Below are 18,703 nucleotides of genomic sequence, written 5' to 3'. Positions count from 1 at the left end.
ATAATGGGTTGTCAGAAGAGGCAATATTCTTTTCCCTTTTGGGGAGTAGATTTCCCTTACTTACTATATTTGATTTCGGTTAATATTCAGATAAGTTTGCTTTTGCAGGGGCTGGTGAAAGAAACAGGTGGCTTGAGGAGGCACAGGGTGGCTAAGAGAATTCCTACTGAGGCAAAGCATTGTGTTCTAGTTAATTCAACCACAACTACCCCACGACCTGGTTCAGAGATGAGAATGCCAGAAAGGAAAGGGGCAAGTCTGCCTTCCACATGAGTGCTCCTCAAATGCATTGTGGAGCACACAGGACCTGGGGGCTTATTAGCATGCAGATTCTGACTCTGTAGGTCTGGGGTGAGGTCAGAGATTCTACATTTCTAACAAGTTCCAAGGAGATGCAGATGCTACTGGTTGCAAACCACACTTTGAGTAGGAAGGCTCTAGACTTCTCACTCTGCCCTGCAAATACGGAATAAATAGCCTGAAAATAGGAGAAACCAACCACACTTATTTCAAAATGAGAAAGAGGAACAGAAAAAATTTGAGTCACTCCTCTCACAAAAATATGCCCCCCAAAACACGGAATCAGCCAGGCACATCCTGCATAGCTGGTGGAACTATTCTGGCGTGTCTTGGTTGTGGGGCTGACCCAGGCCCCAGGGGCCTCTCACCTCCACAATCCTTCTCGTCAGACCAGTCCCCACAGTCGTTCTCCCTGTCGCATTTCCATCTGTTGGGGATGCAGTGGCCATTCTCACACCGAAACTGGAAGTAGCGGGAGCAGTTTGGGGCTTCTGTGGGGTTTTCTGCAGAGATCAACCACATCATCAGTTGCTTTCCCTGCATCAGTGTGAACACAGGGCTCCAACTCTGGGCATCCTCCTCCAGACCCAAGTTCCAGGGCAACCCACACTTCCCACCCATAAAGAGATAAGACAGCTTCATGGACCCAATGGGGAACAAAAAATACGCCTACAAACTAAACAAAACCCCATCTTCCCAGCCCCTAACCCATGTTCCTCTGATCTATACTACAATATCCTGAGAACCATCACCTGAATTTTAATTCTGACATTTTACCAAAGGAATAAAACAACTATTGATGGTAATCCAATCATGACAATAACTATTACATTGTGGCCTGTCACTTTTAGGGGGAGGTCACTCCATAATATTTACCATAATTCCTTATCTACCACCTTCCTTATACATAATGTGGTCTTCCCAACTGCAGAAAGGAAAGGAGATCAAATAAACTTTTCCCTAGCACCTGCTGGGTGCCAGCTGCCCCCTTCAAGACTCAACTCCTCGTGTGAGTATTCAGGAACTGGCAGCAACTGCTGCTGAGTTACGGGAAGGCCAAGTCTGCAGTGGGGTTGCCGGTGAGTGTCCCTGTAACTGCAGGCATCACTGTTAACTAGAGGATTAGGATGCGAGGAGGCAGATTGGACGTCTTACCGCAGTTGGCTTCATCAGAATAATCGCCGCAATCATCCATCCCGTCGCACTTCCAAATCAAACTGATGCACACTCCATTCTGACACTGGAAACCGAACTCATCACATACCTTGTGGAACTCAGGATCTTGGGCTACAGAGGGAACAAACATCCATGAAGTCCAGGAACTTCCATGCTGAGGGGTCGAAGCAGCAGTGCTGCCCAGAAGCAAGGGGGAACAGCAGTGAGTTCTGGCAAGGGACTGTCTGGCTAAACCATGCCTTGAAAGCAAAAGCCAAACCTAATCTAAACAGAGCACACACTTTGTTAATTAATCCATTCCATGAATCTTTACCGAGTCGTGTTATGAGCTGAGTTTATCCTCCCAAAAATCATGTGTTTAAGTTCCAACCTCTAGTCTCTCAGAAACAGGACTGTATTTAGAGATAAGGGCTTGAAAGAGGAAACGTTAGAATGAGGTGATCTGGGTGGCCCGAATCTAATAGGCCTGATGTCCTTAGAGAAGAGGAAATTTAGACACAGATGTGTACAGAGGAAAGACCGTGTGAAGAGCCAGGGAGAAGGCAGCCAGGCAGCCGTCTATGAGGCCAGGGAGAGAGGCTTCGGAGGAACCCACCCTGCCGACACCTTGATCTTGGACTGCTAGCTTCCAGGCTTGCAAGAAATAAATTTCTGTTGTTTGAGCCATCTGGTCTGTGGTACTCTGCTACAGCAGTCCCAGGAAACAAATATAAGAGCTGCTCCAAGGAGGGCACTATTTTAGGATAGGGCCATAGCAATGCACAAAACAAGCCCCTGCTCCTGTGAAGCTCAAGCAGCAGAATGAATAGACAGGTTCAAATTGGGGCAAGTTGTGACAGGATCATCGAAGCAGGGTAAGGGGCTACGGCATGCTGGGAGTGCCATCTGATACAGTGCTGGCAAGAAAGGCCTCTCACTTTCAGCGACCCTTGAGCCAAGACCCTGGTCACTCGCCATCCTGCCCCTTATACATACACCCACAATTGAAAAGCAGGATTCCTTAAGCAACCAAAGAAAGTCTTTCTCAGAAAAGGCAAGCTTGGATGCTCAACCTAGACACGTAAGCTAAATAGAGGTGCAACTCCAGGGTGGTCAAACCCTTGACACTCAACCAAGACCTGTAAGTTATTAAATAGAGACACAACCCCAGGGTGGCCAAACCCCCATGCAAGTTCTTTAGTGACCGTGAGTCACCTCCCCTGCCTGCCCCAACTCACAGCATCCTGCAAACGCCGCATCCTCATCGGACCCGTCGCGGCACTGGATGATTCCGTCACAGACCATGGAGTGGAACAGGCACTGCTGGCGGTTCTTACACACAAAGTCCATGAAGTGCGTACAGAGGGGCTCTGTAAGGGATCCAGAGAAGGGAAGAGGCCATGAGCACTGTGGCTGGCTGGGCCCTCTAGCCCTGGGCAAGTGCACACGAGTACAGATGTGGCTTCAGGAAGCAACAGTAAAAGCCACCATTTATTGAGCACTTGTTTTCTGCCAAGCCTAGAGCTAAAGCATTTGACATAAGGTGCATCATTAAACCCTCAAGACAACATTAGGAGAGATTTTATTGTCACTAATTCAAAATGAGAAAACAAGGGCAGTAGCATTAAGTATTTTGCCAAGAGTACACAGCTGATGAAGATGAAGCCAAAAGTGAAATCCAGAGCTGTCTGGCATCAAACCCCCGATCTCAAGCATGATTAATAGATACTGACTCTCTAATACAGGGGTAGGCAAATTTTTCTGTAAGGAACTAATATTATGGAATGCACTGTGTTCCCCCAAAATTTGTATGTTGAAGCCCTGATCCCCAATTTGACTGTATTTGGAGATAGGGCCTTTAAAAAGGTAATGGAGGTGAAATGAAACCATAAGAATGGGGCCTAAACTCAAAAGAATTCATGTCCTTTGAGAAGAGAGAGACACCAGGAATGTCCACACAGAGAAAGGGCCATGTGAGGACACAGCAAGGAGACCTTCGTACTTGAACTGCAACTGGCTCTCTCCAAGGTTTGCAGCCTGACAGCCTTTGGACTTGAACTATATAGCCTCAGTGTGTCCCTGGGTCTCCAGCCTGCTGGCTCACCTAGCAAATTTGGGACTTGCCAGCTTCCAAAATTGCATGATGGTTCCTTAAAGTAAATCTATATATATACATATGCATATCCTATTGGTCCTATTCCTCTGGAGAACCCCAACTAACCCCAACTAACACAACTAGAAAGCAACTATTGCAGGGTTTTCAGGTCATACAGACTCTGTCACAACTGCCCAAGTCCACCACTACAGCATGAGAGCAGCCATATACAACATGTAAACAAATAGTAGTTACTGTATGCAAATCAAACGTCATTTAATAGAGCAGGTTAGGGACTGGATTTTGCCCACAGGCCAGTTTGCCACTCCCTGCACTGATAACATTAGCTCTCAACCCGGACTGCACAGTAGAATCACCAGGAGCACCATAAATGTCCCAACGTCCCAGCCACACCTACGCTAATTAAATCAGAATCTCTGGGGGTAAGGTCCAGGCACCAGGTGGTTTTAAAGCTCCCCAGGTGATTCCAATATATAATCAAGGATGAGCACCAGTGACCCAAGGCAATCTTTCTGGGGCTAAAGGAAACTGAAGATAAAAAGGGTCACCTGGCCAAAAAATGCCCCCCCACCCCTAGTGATACTCAGCAACACTAACAAACCCAATCAAGTAGAAATAAGTGGCCGATTCAAAACAACTGGTCAATTAATAGAACATATTTCAACTAAACAATAACTTTCACTGAAGTTCGATCTAATCCCACCATCGCCCCCAACCCTGCTTTCTTCCTTCCTGCTCTCCTTTAACCAAACCCTGTCTCTCTGCCACGATCAGCCTCCAGGAGTCCTAGCCAAGTACTCGGGGATCAACTCAGTTAAAAGCTAACCACAAGCAGGTACTGAGGAAATGAAAGGATTTAGTCAATATACGCTCTTCACTCATAATCACTAGGCCTGAGTGCTTCCTGGGGGCAAGGAATGAACTCACCGCAGTGCTGTTCATCGGAGCCATCAGAGCAATCACGCAGACCATCACAATGTTTGCTGGATGGGATGCAAGTGCCATTTGGGCAGCGGAATCCATTGCACTTCTTCTCTGAAATAGAATTCAACAACACAGAAGAATGACGAGGAGGAAACAGGCAGGCACTCACACACAGTGCTGGCGGGAGTACACACTGGTACCACCACTGGGGAGGGCAATTTGGCTGTAACTAGCAAAATGACAAATGTATACACACTTTGACCCAGTAATTCTACTTCTGTAGAAATGTATTCTACTTCACAACTGAAAAAATAATGTAAATAAAAGTTTACAACCTTGTACTTAATATAAGTACAAGGGTTGCATTACAACACTGTTTGTAATAGGTTGAAAACCGCCCACAAGTACAAGTGTTGCATTGCAAAACTGTGTAATAGATTGAAAACAGTCCATCAATAACAGACTGTTTAATAAATTACTGTACACTGGAACACAGACAGCTATAAAGAGATGCAAGAAGTGCTCTATAAAAATTATGCCCTAGATAAACAGTTCTGTGAAAAAAACAAGGTGCAAAACAATACGCAAAGTTAAACATTACGGGTATGAAATAGGACAATAATACAGAGTATACTTAAATTTGTTCATATATGCACAAAAATATTCTGAAAAAATATACAACTTGGTTTCCTATTAGGAAAAAGTGGGAACTGGGCAGGTGAGGAGATCAACCTACACCTGAGAGATTATATCTTTTTGTATCTTTTCCATTTTGAACATTTCCATTTTGATAAGTGTGTGTGTGTGTGTGTGTGTGTGTGTGTGTGTGTATACTTTTTTTTTTTTTAAGGCAGAGTCTTGCTCTGTCACCCAACCTGGAGTGCAGTGGCGCGATCACAGTTCACTGCAGCCCCCACCTCCCATGCTCAAGCAATCCTGCCACCTCAGCCTCCTGAGTAGCTGGCACCACAGGCGTGCGCCACTGTGCCTGGCTAATTTTTGTATTTTTGTAGAGATGGGGTCTTGCTATGTTGCCCAGGCTGATCTCAAATTCCTGGGCTCAAGCCATCCTCCCGCCTCAGACTCCTAAAGTGCTGGGATTACAGGCGTGAGCCACCATACCTGATCTAAGTATATTTTTTAGAAGAAAAAGAAAAGCTTCAATGAATAGAAAAAGCACAATATGAATCTTGAGTATGAAATCCTAGTTTTATAAAGCTCTTTAAATCACTCACCACCTTAATTCTGGAGGAATTCTAAAGCAAAGTTGTTTTGGAGAAAGTTTGCCTAGAAATGCTAAGAGCCTGAGGTTTCACAACAGTTCCAGGGGAAATTAAACTACAACTAAGGTATCTTGATCAGAATCTTTAGTACTAGGTCACCCTTTCTCCTGAGCAAAAAGTTATTGCCAGGCATTGGACTTGAAAATCAGTTCTGGCCAGGCGCAGTGACTCGTGCCTATAATCGCAGCACTTTGGGAGGCCAAGGTGGGCAGATCACTTGAACCCAGGAGTCGGAGACCAGCCTGAGCCATATGGCGAAAACCTCATCTCTACAAAAAAATACAAAAATTAGCTGGGCGTGGTGGCCAACCCCTGTGGTCCCAGCTACTCAGGAGGCTGAAGTAGGAAGATGCCTTGCGCCCAGGAGGTCAAAGCTGCAGTGAGCCACAATCATACTACTGTACTCCAGCCTGGGTGACAGGGTGAGACCCTATCTCAAAAAAAAAAAAGAAAATCACTTCTAATGAGGCAGTCATAGATAGCCTTTGCAAACCGAGCTCTGTGTAGAATAGTTCCTTGAGGATTAGGTATAAGCATGAAAATGTGTTTTAATCCTGTAAAAAGTAATCATTTCTGGGAAATTAGCCAAAGGATATCAAACAGAAACAGTAAACAAGCACCACTATTTGGAGAAATGGTTAATGTCACTAGGTAGAAAAAGTATTTTAAAAGAGGTATATATCAAAACTACATGAGGCAAACACACATATTACATTAGTGGAAGCAACTAAAAAGATACAAATCTAATATCAAGGAGACTTGGGGAAACATGCAACGTTTTACTGGTAGAGACACATTTGATGTAATCCCTTGGAAACCCAATTTGGTAACAGAGAGACTCAAAAACTGGTTAGAACCTTTCACCTTACAACTCCATACTGAAGAATGCCTCTCAGAAAATATCTCAAAGAAAAATCAGGCCATTTCCAAGGACACGAATAGTGGTACTAGCATAACAGTATAAACCTAAAAACCTCAAACACCCAACCAGGAAGCAACCATGTAAACTAGGTTATGGTAGCATAAAGTGAATATGCATCCTCCATGAAAATGCTTACTACACAAAAACAGAGTTGCATAAACATCTTCACTTAAGGAGTAGAATGTATAACAACATGTAGACAACTAACATCCCCTGAAAACTTGGAATGTTTGGCAAAAGGATAGAGAACCTTAAACATATTCGGTTTCAAAAAACATTTTATATATTTTGTTTACGTGGCAGCATTTTATATAGTTTGTGTGTGGGGCAAACTGCTTGCCTGCAACTCTTAAGACTATATAATATAATCTGATACATCATATGGCAATATAGCATAGAAAGTAGATGGGCTTATTTGGTTTCAGAGTGTAAATACAGGCATAGGAGAACAGCATTTCATCCCCTGGCTCTCTGTTGCCTCTCTTCCTGAACAGCAGACACTGGGGAGGCTCAGGGAGGGAGCTGGGGAATTTGCATTTACCACAGTTGACTGGATCCTCATCAGAACCATCCTGGCAGTCCGTATCCCCGTCACACGCCCACCGCTGGGGGATGCAGTGCCCGTTTCGGCACTGGAAGTTGGAGGCCTCACAGGTGTGATAGATGGCTGTAACAGAGAAGAGAGACACAGTCGCACACCCCTCATCTCCATCCCCCGCCAACTGTCCAAGGGGGTGGGCTGAAAAGAGGTTTGCACGAGGTAGCAATAAGGTCTGAACTGTGGGAGCATCTGGGTTTCTCCTTGGCTGAGAATTGGGCACTTGGGCTGACGTTGGGCAGCTCCCTCGGTGGACTTGAGCCTATGGATTTATAAACATGACCCAGGCCATTGCCCAGGGACAGATGCACATGTTAAAAAATCACTTGCTCTTCACAACAACCTACGAGGTAAGGATTATTCCCCTTTCACAAATGAGAAACAGGCTTAGAGAGAATAGGAAAATTAGAGATCATTAAGTAGTAACACCAAGGCAGTCCAAGGCCCAAGCCTGCACTTCTTCTGCTATACCCTGGTAGTTTGCCTTCTCACTTAAGTCCTCTTACTCATCCAGATGCTGAGAAATAAGGAGCGGCAGCCTGTGCTCAGGAGACGGAGTCCTGGACCTGGTGCAGCCACTGTGTGGTGATCTCAAATTCACCATCCTTACAGTGAAACCTAAGGGCCCTGCTAAGTTCTGGAAGGCCATACATTACAATTCTTAAAAAAAAAAATCCAATTTCAAATGTGAAAAACCTCAGGCCAGAGGAATATAAAAGAGTCATCCAAAATCACAAAGAAAGCAGGCCTAAGAACTTGAAATTGTCTTTCTGTAGAGTTGAGAGGAACATCTACCAGCCAATAATATGTGGTGTCCACTATAATCACTAGAAGCAAAAAAGAAGCTAGTGAAAGAGAGTCACTGTTAAACATGAACAGCCTCCTCTGCACACATGGGCTGAGGCCACCTGGAAGTCATTTAGAACCACCTCAAAAACTCAGTCAAACACTAGTTCAAATGCGTAATATGTGCCTCCAACCCAACCAACACTCCTAACGGTCCTCTCCATCTGATTTCCTCTTCCTCCTCTGAAATAGAAAGCTGTTTGTGTCTGTTCATTGCTGAATGCAAGCCAGGACTGGCCTTGTTTACAACCAGCATAAGATAATAGAACCTAGATAGACGGACTCTCTGTTAGTTTAACTGTGTGGAGAGGATGACACCACAACAGAAAGAAACAAAACACACAGAAGTGGGTTGCTGAGAGCAAACTATAGTTCTCTATTCAACTGAGACAGTTGGCAGTAAGCTGCCCAAGGACTGGGAAAATTGGTTTATGATGTCCTCAGGAATTTTACTGCATTTGAGGCTATTTTTGCAATGGTCAGAAATCCAAAGAACCTGATTTTTCAAACCACTTTAAAACAAGTGGTAGCTCATTATCTATGTCTTCCCATCTCTCCAAGGACCAAGGCTGTATTTGGCAGCATGTATATACAACTATAAGAAGTTTCAATATTTACAACCTTTGGCACTCAGAATCCATTAAACATCTTTAAAAACTATACTTATTTCTGATAAGAGGAATAAATGTATCATGCATGTTACATGAGTTTCTGCCCCAGTAACAGCCATCGCCTGGAATACTTTTGATTTATTCGTGTCACAAGTCTGACAGCCTTTCAAAACAACCCTCACCGACACCTTGCTCACATTCATAAAATATAAAGTTGCCTAAACCGATTGCCATACTAATCTAGTTATTATTCAGCCTCTGCATTTCATTTTTAATTGAAAACCATTTCAGAGTGCTAGTGAAGTTTCCAAATGACAATTCTGGGAGGCATGGCTGAGATCTCCAGATTCTATCACAGAAGCTGAGCTCAGAAAGAGTAATCAGTTTGCATTCAAGTGGCCAGGTATGGCTGGAATACATAACGCATTATCTTTTTCTAGATTTTTCTATCTTCTTAGTAACTTATGAGCTCTGATTTTGAGTGCCCGGTAAATACTGCATGCTTAATACATAATTTTTTTTTTAATTACAAGGATGGAAGAGATGGACTTTAATCCAGACTGAAGAATTTAGGGAAGAAAAAGAATCCTCTGCATGGTAGGATTCATTGTAACTATAAGAATGATGAAGTTCATGTGGTAAACAATCGTGGAAATCTAACATCAGTTTCTAATATAGGTCAATATCCTACAACTTAATCTTTGACTCAGGCAGAACTTTCCTGATTCATCAAGACCTGCTGGAACGCCTGATTAAAAGCATTAACCAAACATGAGCAGAGTAGAATGGATGAAATAAGTACTATAACAGGGAAAGTACTGCCTTATTTCTTACAAAGCACTAGACTATAAAGAAACGCATGAGGCGTGGTAGCTCATACCTGTAATCCCAGCACTTTGGGAGGCCGAGGAGGGTGGATCACTTTGAGTTCAGAAGTTAGAGACAAGCTTGGCCAACATGGTAAAACCTCATCTCTACTAAAAACACAAAACTAGCCAGGCCTGCTGGCGCACATCTGTAGTCCCAGCTACTCGTGAGGCTGAGGCAGGAGAATTGCTTGAACCTGGGAGACAGAGGATGCAGTGAGCCAAGATCGCACCACTGTACTCTAGCCTGGGCGACAGAGACTCCGTCTCAAAAAAAAAAAAAAAAGTGTATGAGAAGGGGACCAGGTGCAGTAGCTCATACCTGTAATCCCAGCACTTTGAGAGGACAAGGTAAGAGGATCACTTGCACCCAAGAGTTCGAGACCAGCCTGGGCAATATGGCAAAACCCCATCTCTACAAAACATACAAAAATTAGCCAGGCATGATGGCACATGTCTGTAGTCCCAGCTACTCAAGAGGCTAAGGCGGGAAGATGGATTGAGCCCAGGAGGTCAAGGCTACAGTGAGCTGTCATCGCGCCACTACCCTCCAGCCTGGGAGACAAAACAAAACCCTGTCTCAAAAAAAAAAAAAAAAAGTAAGTGCATGAGGAAAAAAATGACTATCATCACAATTTGAATGATTAATGGCAGAGAAGAAAAAACATAAAGTATTAAAAAAAGAACACTGAAAAATAAAAGGCAGATTTGAAAAAGAACCAAACAGAAATTCTAGATACAAAACGTATACTCATGGAAATAAAAAAAACAGCTCCATGTATATGTGAAACAGCAGTTTAGAGTTAGCTGAAAAGAGAATTGTTGAACTGGAAGATAAATCTAGAGAAGTCGCTCAGATTCTAGCACAGAGTCATAAAGAGACAGCAAATATAAAAACAGGAGGGAAGAGAACAACAGAATGAGGCAGTCCAACGAATGGCTTGGAGTAACTGCTGAAGACAAGACCAGAGAAAGTAGCCAACAGGTATAGTTGAAGAGTTAGTAGCTGTAACTTCCCAGAGTTGTCTTTCGAAAAATTCTCAGATCTTAAAACAAAGTCTCAAGCAGGATAAGTAAAAATAATTCCACACCTAGGTAGGTAAAACTAAGAGCAATATAACCTAAAGGTAATTAGAAAGAAAAGAATGTCTGTTATTATTTGAACAGACAACTAAGAGCAGAATTCAAATCAACACAAAAGAGGCCAGGAAGAAATGGAAGAATTCTATGAAAATACGGAAAATTACTAAAAGCCTAGAAACCCAGACCCATTTGAATTCAAGATTGAGGATTAAATATATGTCTATAATAACAAAACCTTGAAAGAGTTTGCCACTCATAGACTCCTGCTGCAAAACCCCTGAAGGATGTACATTGGTGGGAGGCATTAGCAACAAGACACAGAGGTAGTTGGTAATACCTGTGTGCCTATGCAGAAGTGTGGTTATTTAAAAAGAGTAACAGTGAAGTTTAGGATTTTTTAATATAAAACTAAAATACTAAATATTTAGTGTTTAAAATACTAGGTATTTTAGTACTGGAACTGTAGGCAGAGATTTGGATCAAATTCTAAAGTCCCCATATATCTAGGAGAGAGGAAAGATGTTAAGAATACAAATAAAATGTCTACAGGTAATTGTCCTAAAAAAACACACAGAAATCAGATGTACACGTTTAAAAACAATAGCGGTGGGTTGAGGTGAATAAAGAAAACAGCCTCGTGGAAAGTAAAAGTGGCGAAAAGAAAAGCAAAGAGGACGCACAGCAGAGTGCGCATCCAAGCTGATGCCAACAGGAGGTCAGCTACCTTGACCTATTTCTTTTGGCACTGTACGCAGCTTAATTTAGTAGGTCTGAAAATGAGGTGTCATGCCACACATCACCATGAGCTCACATCTGACCTCCAACTATTTTGAGATGACAGAGAAGGTGGATCATCCTTGAAAGGTTTGGAAGAACAGCCCTTGGAACAAGGCTGCAGCTGAGCAGCAAGGACTCTTAAGTTTTCTCCAGTTTGCCTTGCCGGAAGAAAATCAGAGAAAAAACCAGGAGTTTATACAAGCTTGCCTATAGAAATGAAGTTATCAATTCATTCTGTAAGACCGGCACACGCTGCTGAAATGCAAATTTGAGTAAGGCAGTTGTGTTAACAAGATGTTCAATCATACTGCAATTTACAAACTGCAATGTCCAAGTGCACCCTTCTAATCTATTAACTAAGTATCCATCCAAACCCGAAGCTTCCAAACAGCATTCACATGTTTCCTGTGCCAACGGCAGCTCCTTTATGGGCCTCGGTTCTTCCTCCTTCTGCAGACCATGCTTTAATATACAGAGAGAAGCATTTTCCTGCAGTCTTTTCAGAAGCAGAGGTGCAGACACAGAGGCTGCGCCAGAAAGAACATGGGTGGACTTTACAGGCGAACAGGATTTGGTAACACCACAGAATATCCCATGTGATGTATATGGCATTTGAAGAGATCTATTCACTCCCTTAAGGCCATATGAGGTCACCTCCAAACTAAAAGGAATGGAGGGAAGCAGTTGCATAAAATTACTCAATCCACAAAGGTTCTCTGAGCACATACTCTATTATGTGCTGGACACTGCAGAGAATACAAAAGAGTAAAAGAAGAGGTCATCTCTCTCCTTGGGGAAGCAAGTCTAAGCCAGAGCATAATGCACAGTTATTTATCCTTAGGTCTGAGATATAACAGATGTACCTTCTTTGTATTTCCTTTTACCAATTAGTAGGCGTGCTTTGAGCCGCCAGATGCCGGGCAGTGTAGGAAGTGCTGGGATACTCTGGGGGCAGAGGAGGTTAAGACATGAGATTTAAAAGTCCAATAATTCACAAGATTAATAGCTGGCTTCAGATAATTGAGAAGTTGACTCAACAATGAATTACACAATGAAGTCTGAATTATCCGAGTGTAAAAACAGATCTGTCCTTACCATGAAATGTTTAAAGGAAACATCTTTATCTCCCTAGTCCAAAATCACTAGAGGGGTACAAGACAGAACTGAATAACAGCTTCTCAAGGAGGCTGTAGAGCAAATTTACTCAGTGAGTAATAAAATCTGGAACAAAAATTCCTTAATTTTTGTTTTTTGGACAAATTACAATGGGGTACAAAGTGATGATTATAAAATGGAATTTGTTTTCATTTCTCCACAAGCTTCTCAACTCTTTGCACTACCCACTGCCTATCACCCCCAGTCTGCCCTGCCCCATCATAATATATCTGGCCACCATTCATCCACTCATTCATAAAAATAATGTAATGAACATAAGCGAACCCAACAAAAGAATGAGAACACTACCCCTACCTTATAGCACCTAGCACATTGATGTTGCTTCCATCTTTACTTTTAATAAAATCTTACCCAAAACGGGTACAAACACAGTTTACATTTTCATTGTCTGGGGAACCCCCTGAGGCTCCATTTTAAAAAACATGAGCTAGTTCAGTGCTTACTCAAAGTATGGACCCCAGCCGAGGGGCTGGTCTGAAAACTGTTTAACACTGGTCCTAATTGAATAAGAAGCTTGAGCCAGAACATAAATCAACGATATCACTCAGAACACTGTTTAATCAGTTGAAAGCAGGGTGTTGATTTACATTCTGGCACAGGTTCCTTATCTCATCAAAGACCAGCTCTTTGAGAAGCATGAAACTCGCTGATTTCTAAGGTCCAAGCTAATTCTCAGAGCCTAGATTTTCCGATCGTTTAAAGCTATAATGTTAACCACTGCATGAACGGATGAGTGCTGTCAACTGAGTCCAGGAAGTACTGACCGGTACAGTTGGCTTCGTCAGACCAGTCCCTGCAGTCATTGTCCCCGTCACATACCCAGGAGGAGCGGATGCACATGCCGGAACTGCAGTTGTACTCGTCACTCCGGCACTGGTGCATTTCTGCAGGTGAGACCATAAATAGAGAGGTGAGGACAAAAGCTTGTTCAGAATTTTGTCTCTGGTGTCAAAGCTCTCATAAAGGATGGAGATGGACCCGTGATCACCAATGATCCACAGAGACCATGAACGAAGAGACTTTACCAGGGACAAAAGGTCATTTAACAGCTTCCAGTCAGTGTGCCGCAAATGGGTTACAGGTGTGCTGAGATTCTGAGACCCTCAGACCCTTAGAGCTGCTTGCCTCTTGACAACAGCATCCTTGTCCATTCATCCCAGTGCTCTCCACATATATTATTTTCTATGCTTGCTATGATGGGAAGAAGGTTAGGAAGCAGTGATAGAGGAGGCCAGGAAGTAGAACTTTCAAGAAACAGAGGACTCCTACAGACACAGCCTGTGGTTTGAGAAAAGGAGTGCCGAGATGTCTGCATGAGCTGATCACCGTGAGATGCTCAGTCAGAGAGAGTAAAATCAGTGCTGAGCTCCCAAAACGGAGGAAACATAACTCGGGACTTTCTGTGGGCAGAGCTCCAGGGACACAGGTGGATGCGCTGTCTCTAGAAGGGTGGGGGCCTGGTAAGAACCAACCAGCAGAGCTTGACCAAGAAGGGGAAGGAGGCTGCCCTGGCAATAGCCTTCAAAGCTCCTGGGGAGATCATGAAGACAGAATGCTATAGACTGAGCTTATAAACAATAGCAATTTATTTCTCTCGGTTCTGGAGGCTAGGAAAATTCAAATGTTTATACTTCATATGTTGAAACTTCAAATTCGTATGTTGAAACTTAATCACCAATGTGATATTATTAAGAGATGGGGCCTTTGTGAGGTAAGTAAGTCATGGGGGCAGAGCCCTCATGAATAGGATTAGTGTCCTTAAGAAAGAGGTGGGAGGGAGCTGTTCACTCCTTCTGCCACGCTTGCGTACAGATAGAAGCATTTCCCTGCAGTCCTTCCAGAAGCAGAGGTGCCATCTGACGCTGCAGTGAAGGTACCATCTATGAGGAACAGGCCCTCACTAGACAATAAGTCTGCTGGCACCTCAATCTTGGACCTCCCAGTCTCCAGTACTGTGAGAAACAAAATACTATTGTTTATAAATTACCTACACTAAGTATTTTGTTATCACAGCCCGAATAGACTGTGGCATAGAACTTTCACATGGAGTTTACAGAGCCTCAGAAAACAGGAGCAGCCAAGCGTGGGGCCCAAGGCAGCCGTCTCAGTCATTCTCGCCAAGAGGCTTGTTGATGGCAAAGCTAGTAAATCAGATATTTTTGAGGAAGAGTGTGGAAACTTACGAAGAGGACCTGCATCAGAAGAAGGGGCTAACTGGGACCCTGGGATGAATTCAGGACAAACTAGTAAGAATGGGCCATGAACAGAGGATCCGGGGGGCTGAAACTGCTTCACAGTCAAACATGTGCCCAGTATGTGAGCTCGATGATACCAGAAAGAGGGAACCACGTGGAGTTTCCTTCTTACTAGGGCAAAACTAGCTACACATTTCAACCTTCTAAGAGTGCTGGGAAGGAAATGGCAGGGATGAAGGGGAAATAGTTGCACATTCCAAGGACATGTTTTCAGGCACTTGAAGAAGGAAAACTGGGAATTTTTTAAAAACCTTCCAAGAGCCAGGCTAGGGGTATTTTCTGTGTGGAAATGGCCTAGGCTCTGCTCTGCTGGTTAACTTGCATTGAGATGATTTACAAGCTGCCCTTGCTCCCCTTATTTCAGCTGCTGTGAGTCAAACCACCTGCTCATAATCAAGCAGGCTGTGTCCATGTGCGTAAGCACAGCGTGGCTGGACCTGTCCCCCGTGGACAGGGAGAGAGGGCCCAGTAGGGCCCCGCCAACTCATCACCACGTCTGGGTCAGCGTCTGACCTCCACTCTCACTTCCCTCTCATGCCTCAATCTGGCACACCATGCTGATTGCATAATGTCTCCTTCGGAGGTCAGCAACTATGAGTCTGGGACCAGGGACTGTTAACTAAGATGGGTCTCATGAAACTGACAAGGAGGTACTGTGCAACAGAAATAGTGGAGGATTAGAAAACGGGAGACATGGATTCCAGTTCCCCATTCTGACACAAACTAATTGTGTCACCTTGAATAAGCCCCCTGACCTCTACAGACCTCAGTCACTTTAGAAAGTAGAAATTAAAAGGATTGGACCAGAGAATCTCTATCATTCCTTGGAATTGTAACCCACTGTTTTTCTAAATATAAAAATGTCCATTCAGAAAACAGATGCTCACTCAATGCCTATACCATCTGCTAACTTCTAATAATAACAGAGTTGAATGAATTAAATTGGTTAAAAAAAAAAGAACAGTTCACAGAGGTGCAGATTTGTGTCTTCAGCAGGCTAATCTCACACCCACTGAGACATGTGGGCCAAGCCTGTAGAGCTGTTAATAACCCCCTGAATTCATTCAGAAATTTACTTCCTTATCATCACCTTTCATCCTTATAGTATCTCTCCAAGGCAAAGCAGGGTCCATTTCCCCATTTTTCAGACTAGAAAACAAAGGCTAATCTAAGAGTAAGTGACAGGAGCTGAGTCCAGGCTCCATCTTTTCTGACCATGAATCATGAGGATTCAGTTCTGCTGGAGACACTTGATCCAGAGTTAATGGGAATCTAGGGTCCCATCCAGAGTTAATGGGAATCTAGGGTCCTAGTTCGCAAGTGTCTCCAGCGAACTGAATCCTCGTGAAAAGCAGCAAACAAACTCTTTAAGAATGGACAGAGAAATGACTCAACCCCACCATGTGGATGGAGAAAGCCATTCAGCTAGAATATCATAAATCCTGAGACGGCTATCAGAAAACCAGTACACACCAGTACAGCCCTGTGAGGGAGCACGATGACCCCCCTCTCCAGAGCAGGGTTTCAGGATGTGGTGTCCCCTTACCACAATGACTTTCATCACTGTTGTCTCCACAGTCATCCTCAAGGTCACATTTATAGGACAGTGGGATACAAGTCCCAGACTCCTGGCAACGAAACTGGGTGTCCAGGTCACAGATGGTGGTAGCTAAAATGGGATAGAAAGACAACATATTCCTTAGGTACAATTCATTTCCCACAAATGTAAACATCCTACTGGAAAACCAATTAAAAAATAGAAGAAAGCAGATATTAATTGTAGCAACAGAAATTAAACCTAGACTTACAGAAGAAATAAATTACATGAGAGCTTGAAATTTACAACTAAGAGAGATAAGGGCATATCTTTCTGTGGACAGCTTCCAGATCGGAACAGGGCTGGGAAAAGTGAGAAACTGTCATCTGTTGGCGAGAGAGAGTGACAGGCTAGGTGACCTCCTAAGATCCCTTCAGACGTGAAAAGTGTCTTCCTAAATAAGTGACAGAAATACCTTTATCTATGAAACTACGATTAGAGAAGCTCAATTTCACACAAGAAGTTAGCACTTCATTGTACAGATGGTAAAGGCAGCATGGAGGTAGAATTCTACAGTAGGAACATAGGCTCTGTCTGCAGTCAGTCAAGACTGGGTACCAAATCGTGGCTCTACCTCTTCCTGGGGAAATTAATTTTAATCTCCCTACGGCTGTTTTCTCAACAGTAAAACTGGGTAAGATAATGTGTCCTAGTGCTTGAGATCACAGTCAGAGAGACTAGATTTGTTTTTCTGTTTTTTGAGATGGAGTCTCGCTCTGTTGCCAAGTGCAGTGGCGCAATCTCGGCTCACTGCAACCTCCGCCTCCCGGGTTCAAGCGATTTCTCCAGCCTCAGCCTCCTGAGTAGCTGGGATTACAGGCACCCACCACCAGCCCCAGTTAATTTTTGTATTTTTAGTACAGATGGGGTTTTGCCATGTTGGCCAGGATGGTCTTGAACTCCTGGCCTCAAGTGATCTGCCTGCCTCAGCCTCCCAAAGTGCTAGGATTACAGGCATGAGCCACCATGCCCAGCCAGAAAGACTAGATTTGAATTGAGTCTGCAACCTACAACTTACTTAACCTGCCTTTACTTGGTAGCATTATTATGAAGATAAACCAGGGAACAAGTTTGGAACCAGAGCCTATTAAATAGGATGTAAATATAATGGGCTCTAAACAAATGTCACTTCTCTTCCTCATCATTCCTCATGTCCTTCTGGCATTAGAATGGATATAGAATTAGATTTTTCTTCCTCTCCTAAGTAGATATTTCCTGTGCTTAAGCACAATCCCTGGCACCCCGTGAAACACCCTCCAGGAAAGGCGAGGGGAAGGCAGGCTGCTCTCAGGAGAGTGAAAGGCTGACCCAGGAGGTAAAATGTGGCAGAACAGAATCCTGGCACGGGGGAGGGGTTGTCGTGCACGAAATGCCAAATAGCAATGCTGCCGTTAGACATCCTGGCAGCTCTTATTTGAGGCTCCATTTCTTCTCTGTAATTGAGCTCGTGGTGGGAGGCAGGGGATGAATGCAAAATGACAAGACTGCAGGGATTCGCGTCAAAACCCTGAGTGCCTGACAGTCACCCAGCTAGAGGAATCTGTGTAAGAGGGAGGGAAACCCACTGACAACACCCTCCTGCATCCCTGTGTCCCCCCTCCTCCACTGCTCCCTGGCAGCTGGCGGGGTGCCTCACTTAACTCCCCACATGGCAGTACTCAGTCACAGTGGTCCCGCTCCTGCAGCCCTGCTTAGAAACAGGGAACCTCTCTCCTCCACACGCAACCTCCTTGATGAGGGAGACACACATGCAGGCACAGATAAGCCCCTCTCTCTTGACTCCCAGTCTCTAAGTTTTAAATCCTTCTGGTTCCTCCTCTCCACGCCTCAGCTCCATCTGACATGTGTAGACCTGAGCCAGGTGAAACAGGGAGACGACGGAGCAGAAAGTAGGTCTCGGGGTCTCTGGAAAGTGAATCCCAGCTGACATTCACGCCAAGCTGGGAGGAGGGCAGGGCCAGCTCCATCCTTCATGCATAACTGTGCAGTCTGCAACAGAGCTCAGGGGCTGGGTGGGAGGAAGCCATTGGGGGCAGCAGGTGCCTCCCAAAAGATGCAGGTCTTCATTCCTCTCAAAACTCGGAGCCAATACAAGATTCAGCTTGTCCATTTAGTAGAAACCAAGCCCAAGGGCACAAGGAGGAATGCTCTGCCACCTGTGTCCCTCACTCTTGGATATGAGGTCATCTGGTTT

The 18,703-nt window shown here is 44.1% G+C and overlaps 1 protein-coding gene across 5 annotated transcripts in view; it reads right to left on the bottom strand.

The window, feature by feature from the left end:
- SORL1 (sortilin related receptor 1) overlaps positions 1-18,703 on the bottom strand; it is a 185,445-nt gene that overhangs the window by 42,190 nt on the left and 124,552 nt on the right. For all 5 annotated transcript variants that reach the window (XM_063784581.1, XM_016922169.4, XM_016922170.4 and 2 more), the window contains 7 exons: positions 16,459-16,581; positions 13,422-13,541; positions 7,242-7,367; positions 4,499-4,606; positions 2,694-2,825; positions 1,456-1,587; positions 669-803 (listed from right to left, as the gene is read on the bottom strand). In XM_063784581.1, coding sequence (XP_063640651.1) covers positions 669-803; positions 1,456-1,587; positions 2,694-2,825; positions 4,499-4,606; positions 7,242-7,367; positions 13,422-13,541; positions 16,459-16,581 — 876 coding nt within the window. The remainder of the gene's footprint in view (positions 1-668; positions 804-1,455; positions 1,588-2,693; positions 2,826-4,498; positions 4,607-7,241; positions 7,368-13,421; positions 13,542-16,458; positions 16,582-18,703) is intronic.

This window comes from Pan troglodytes, chromosome 9 (genome assembly GCF_028858775.2).
Source record: "Pan troglodytes isolate AG18354 chromosome 9, NHGRI_mPanTro3-v2.0_pri, whole genome shotgun sequence".
NCBI lineage: Eukaryota > Metazoa > Chordata > Mammalia > Primates > Hominidae > Pan > Pan troglodytes.
Note: the sequence above shows the minus strand (reverse complement) of the source record. Positions and strands in the feature narration are given on the sequence as shown.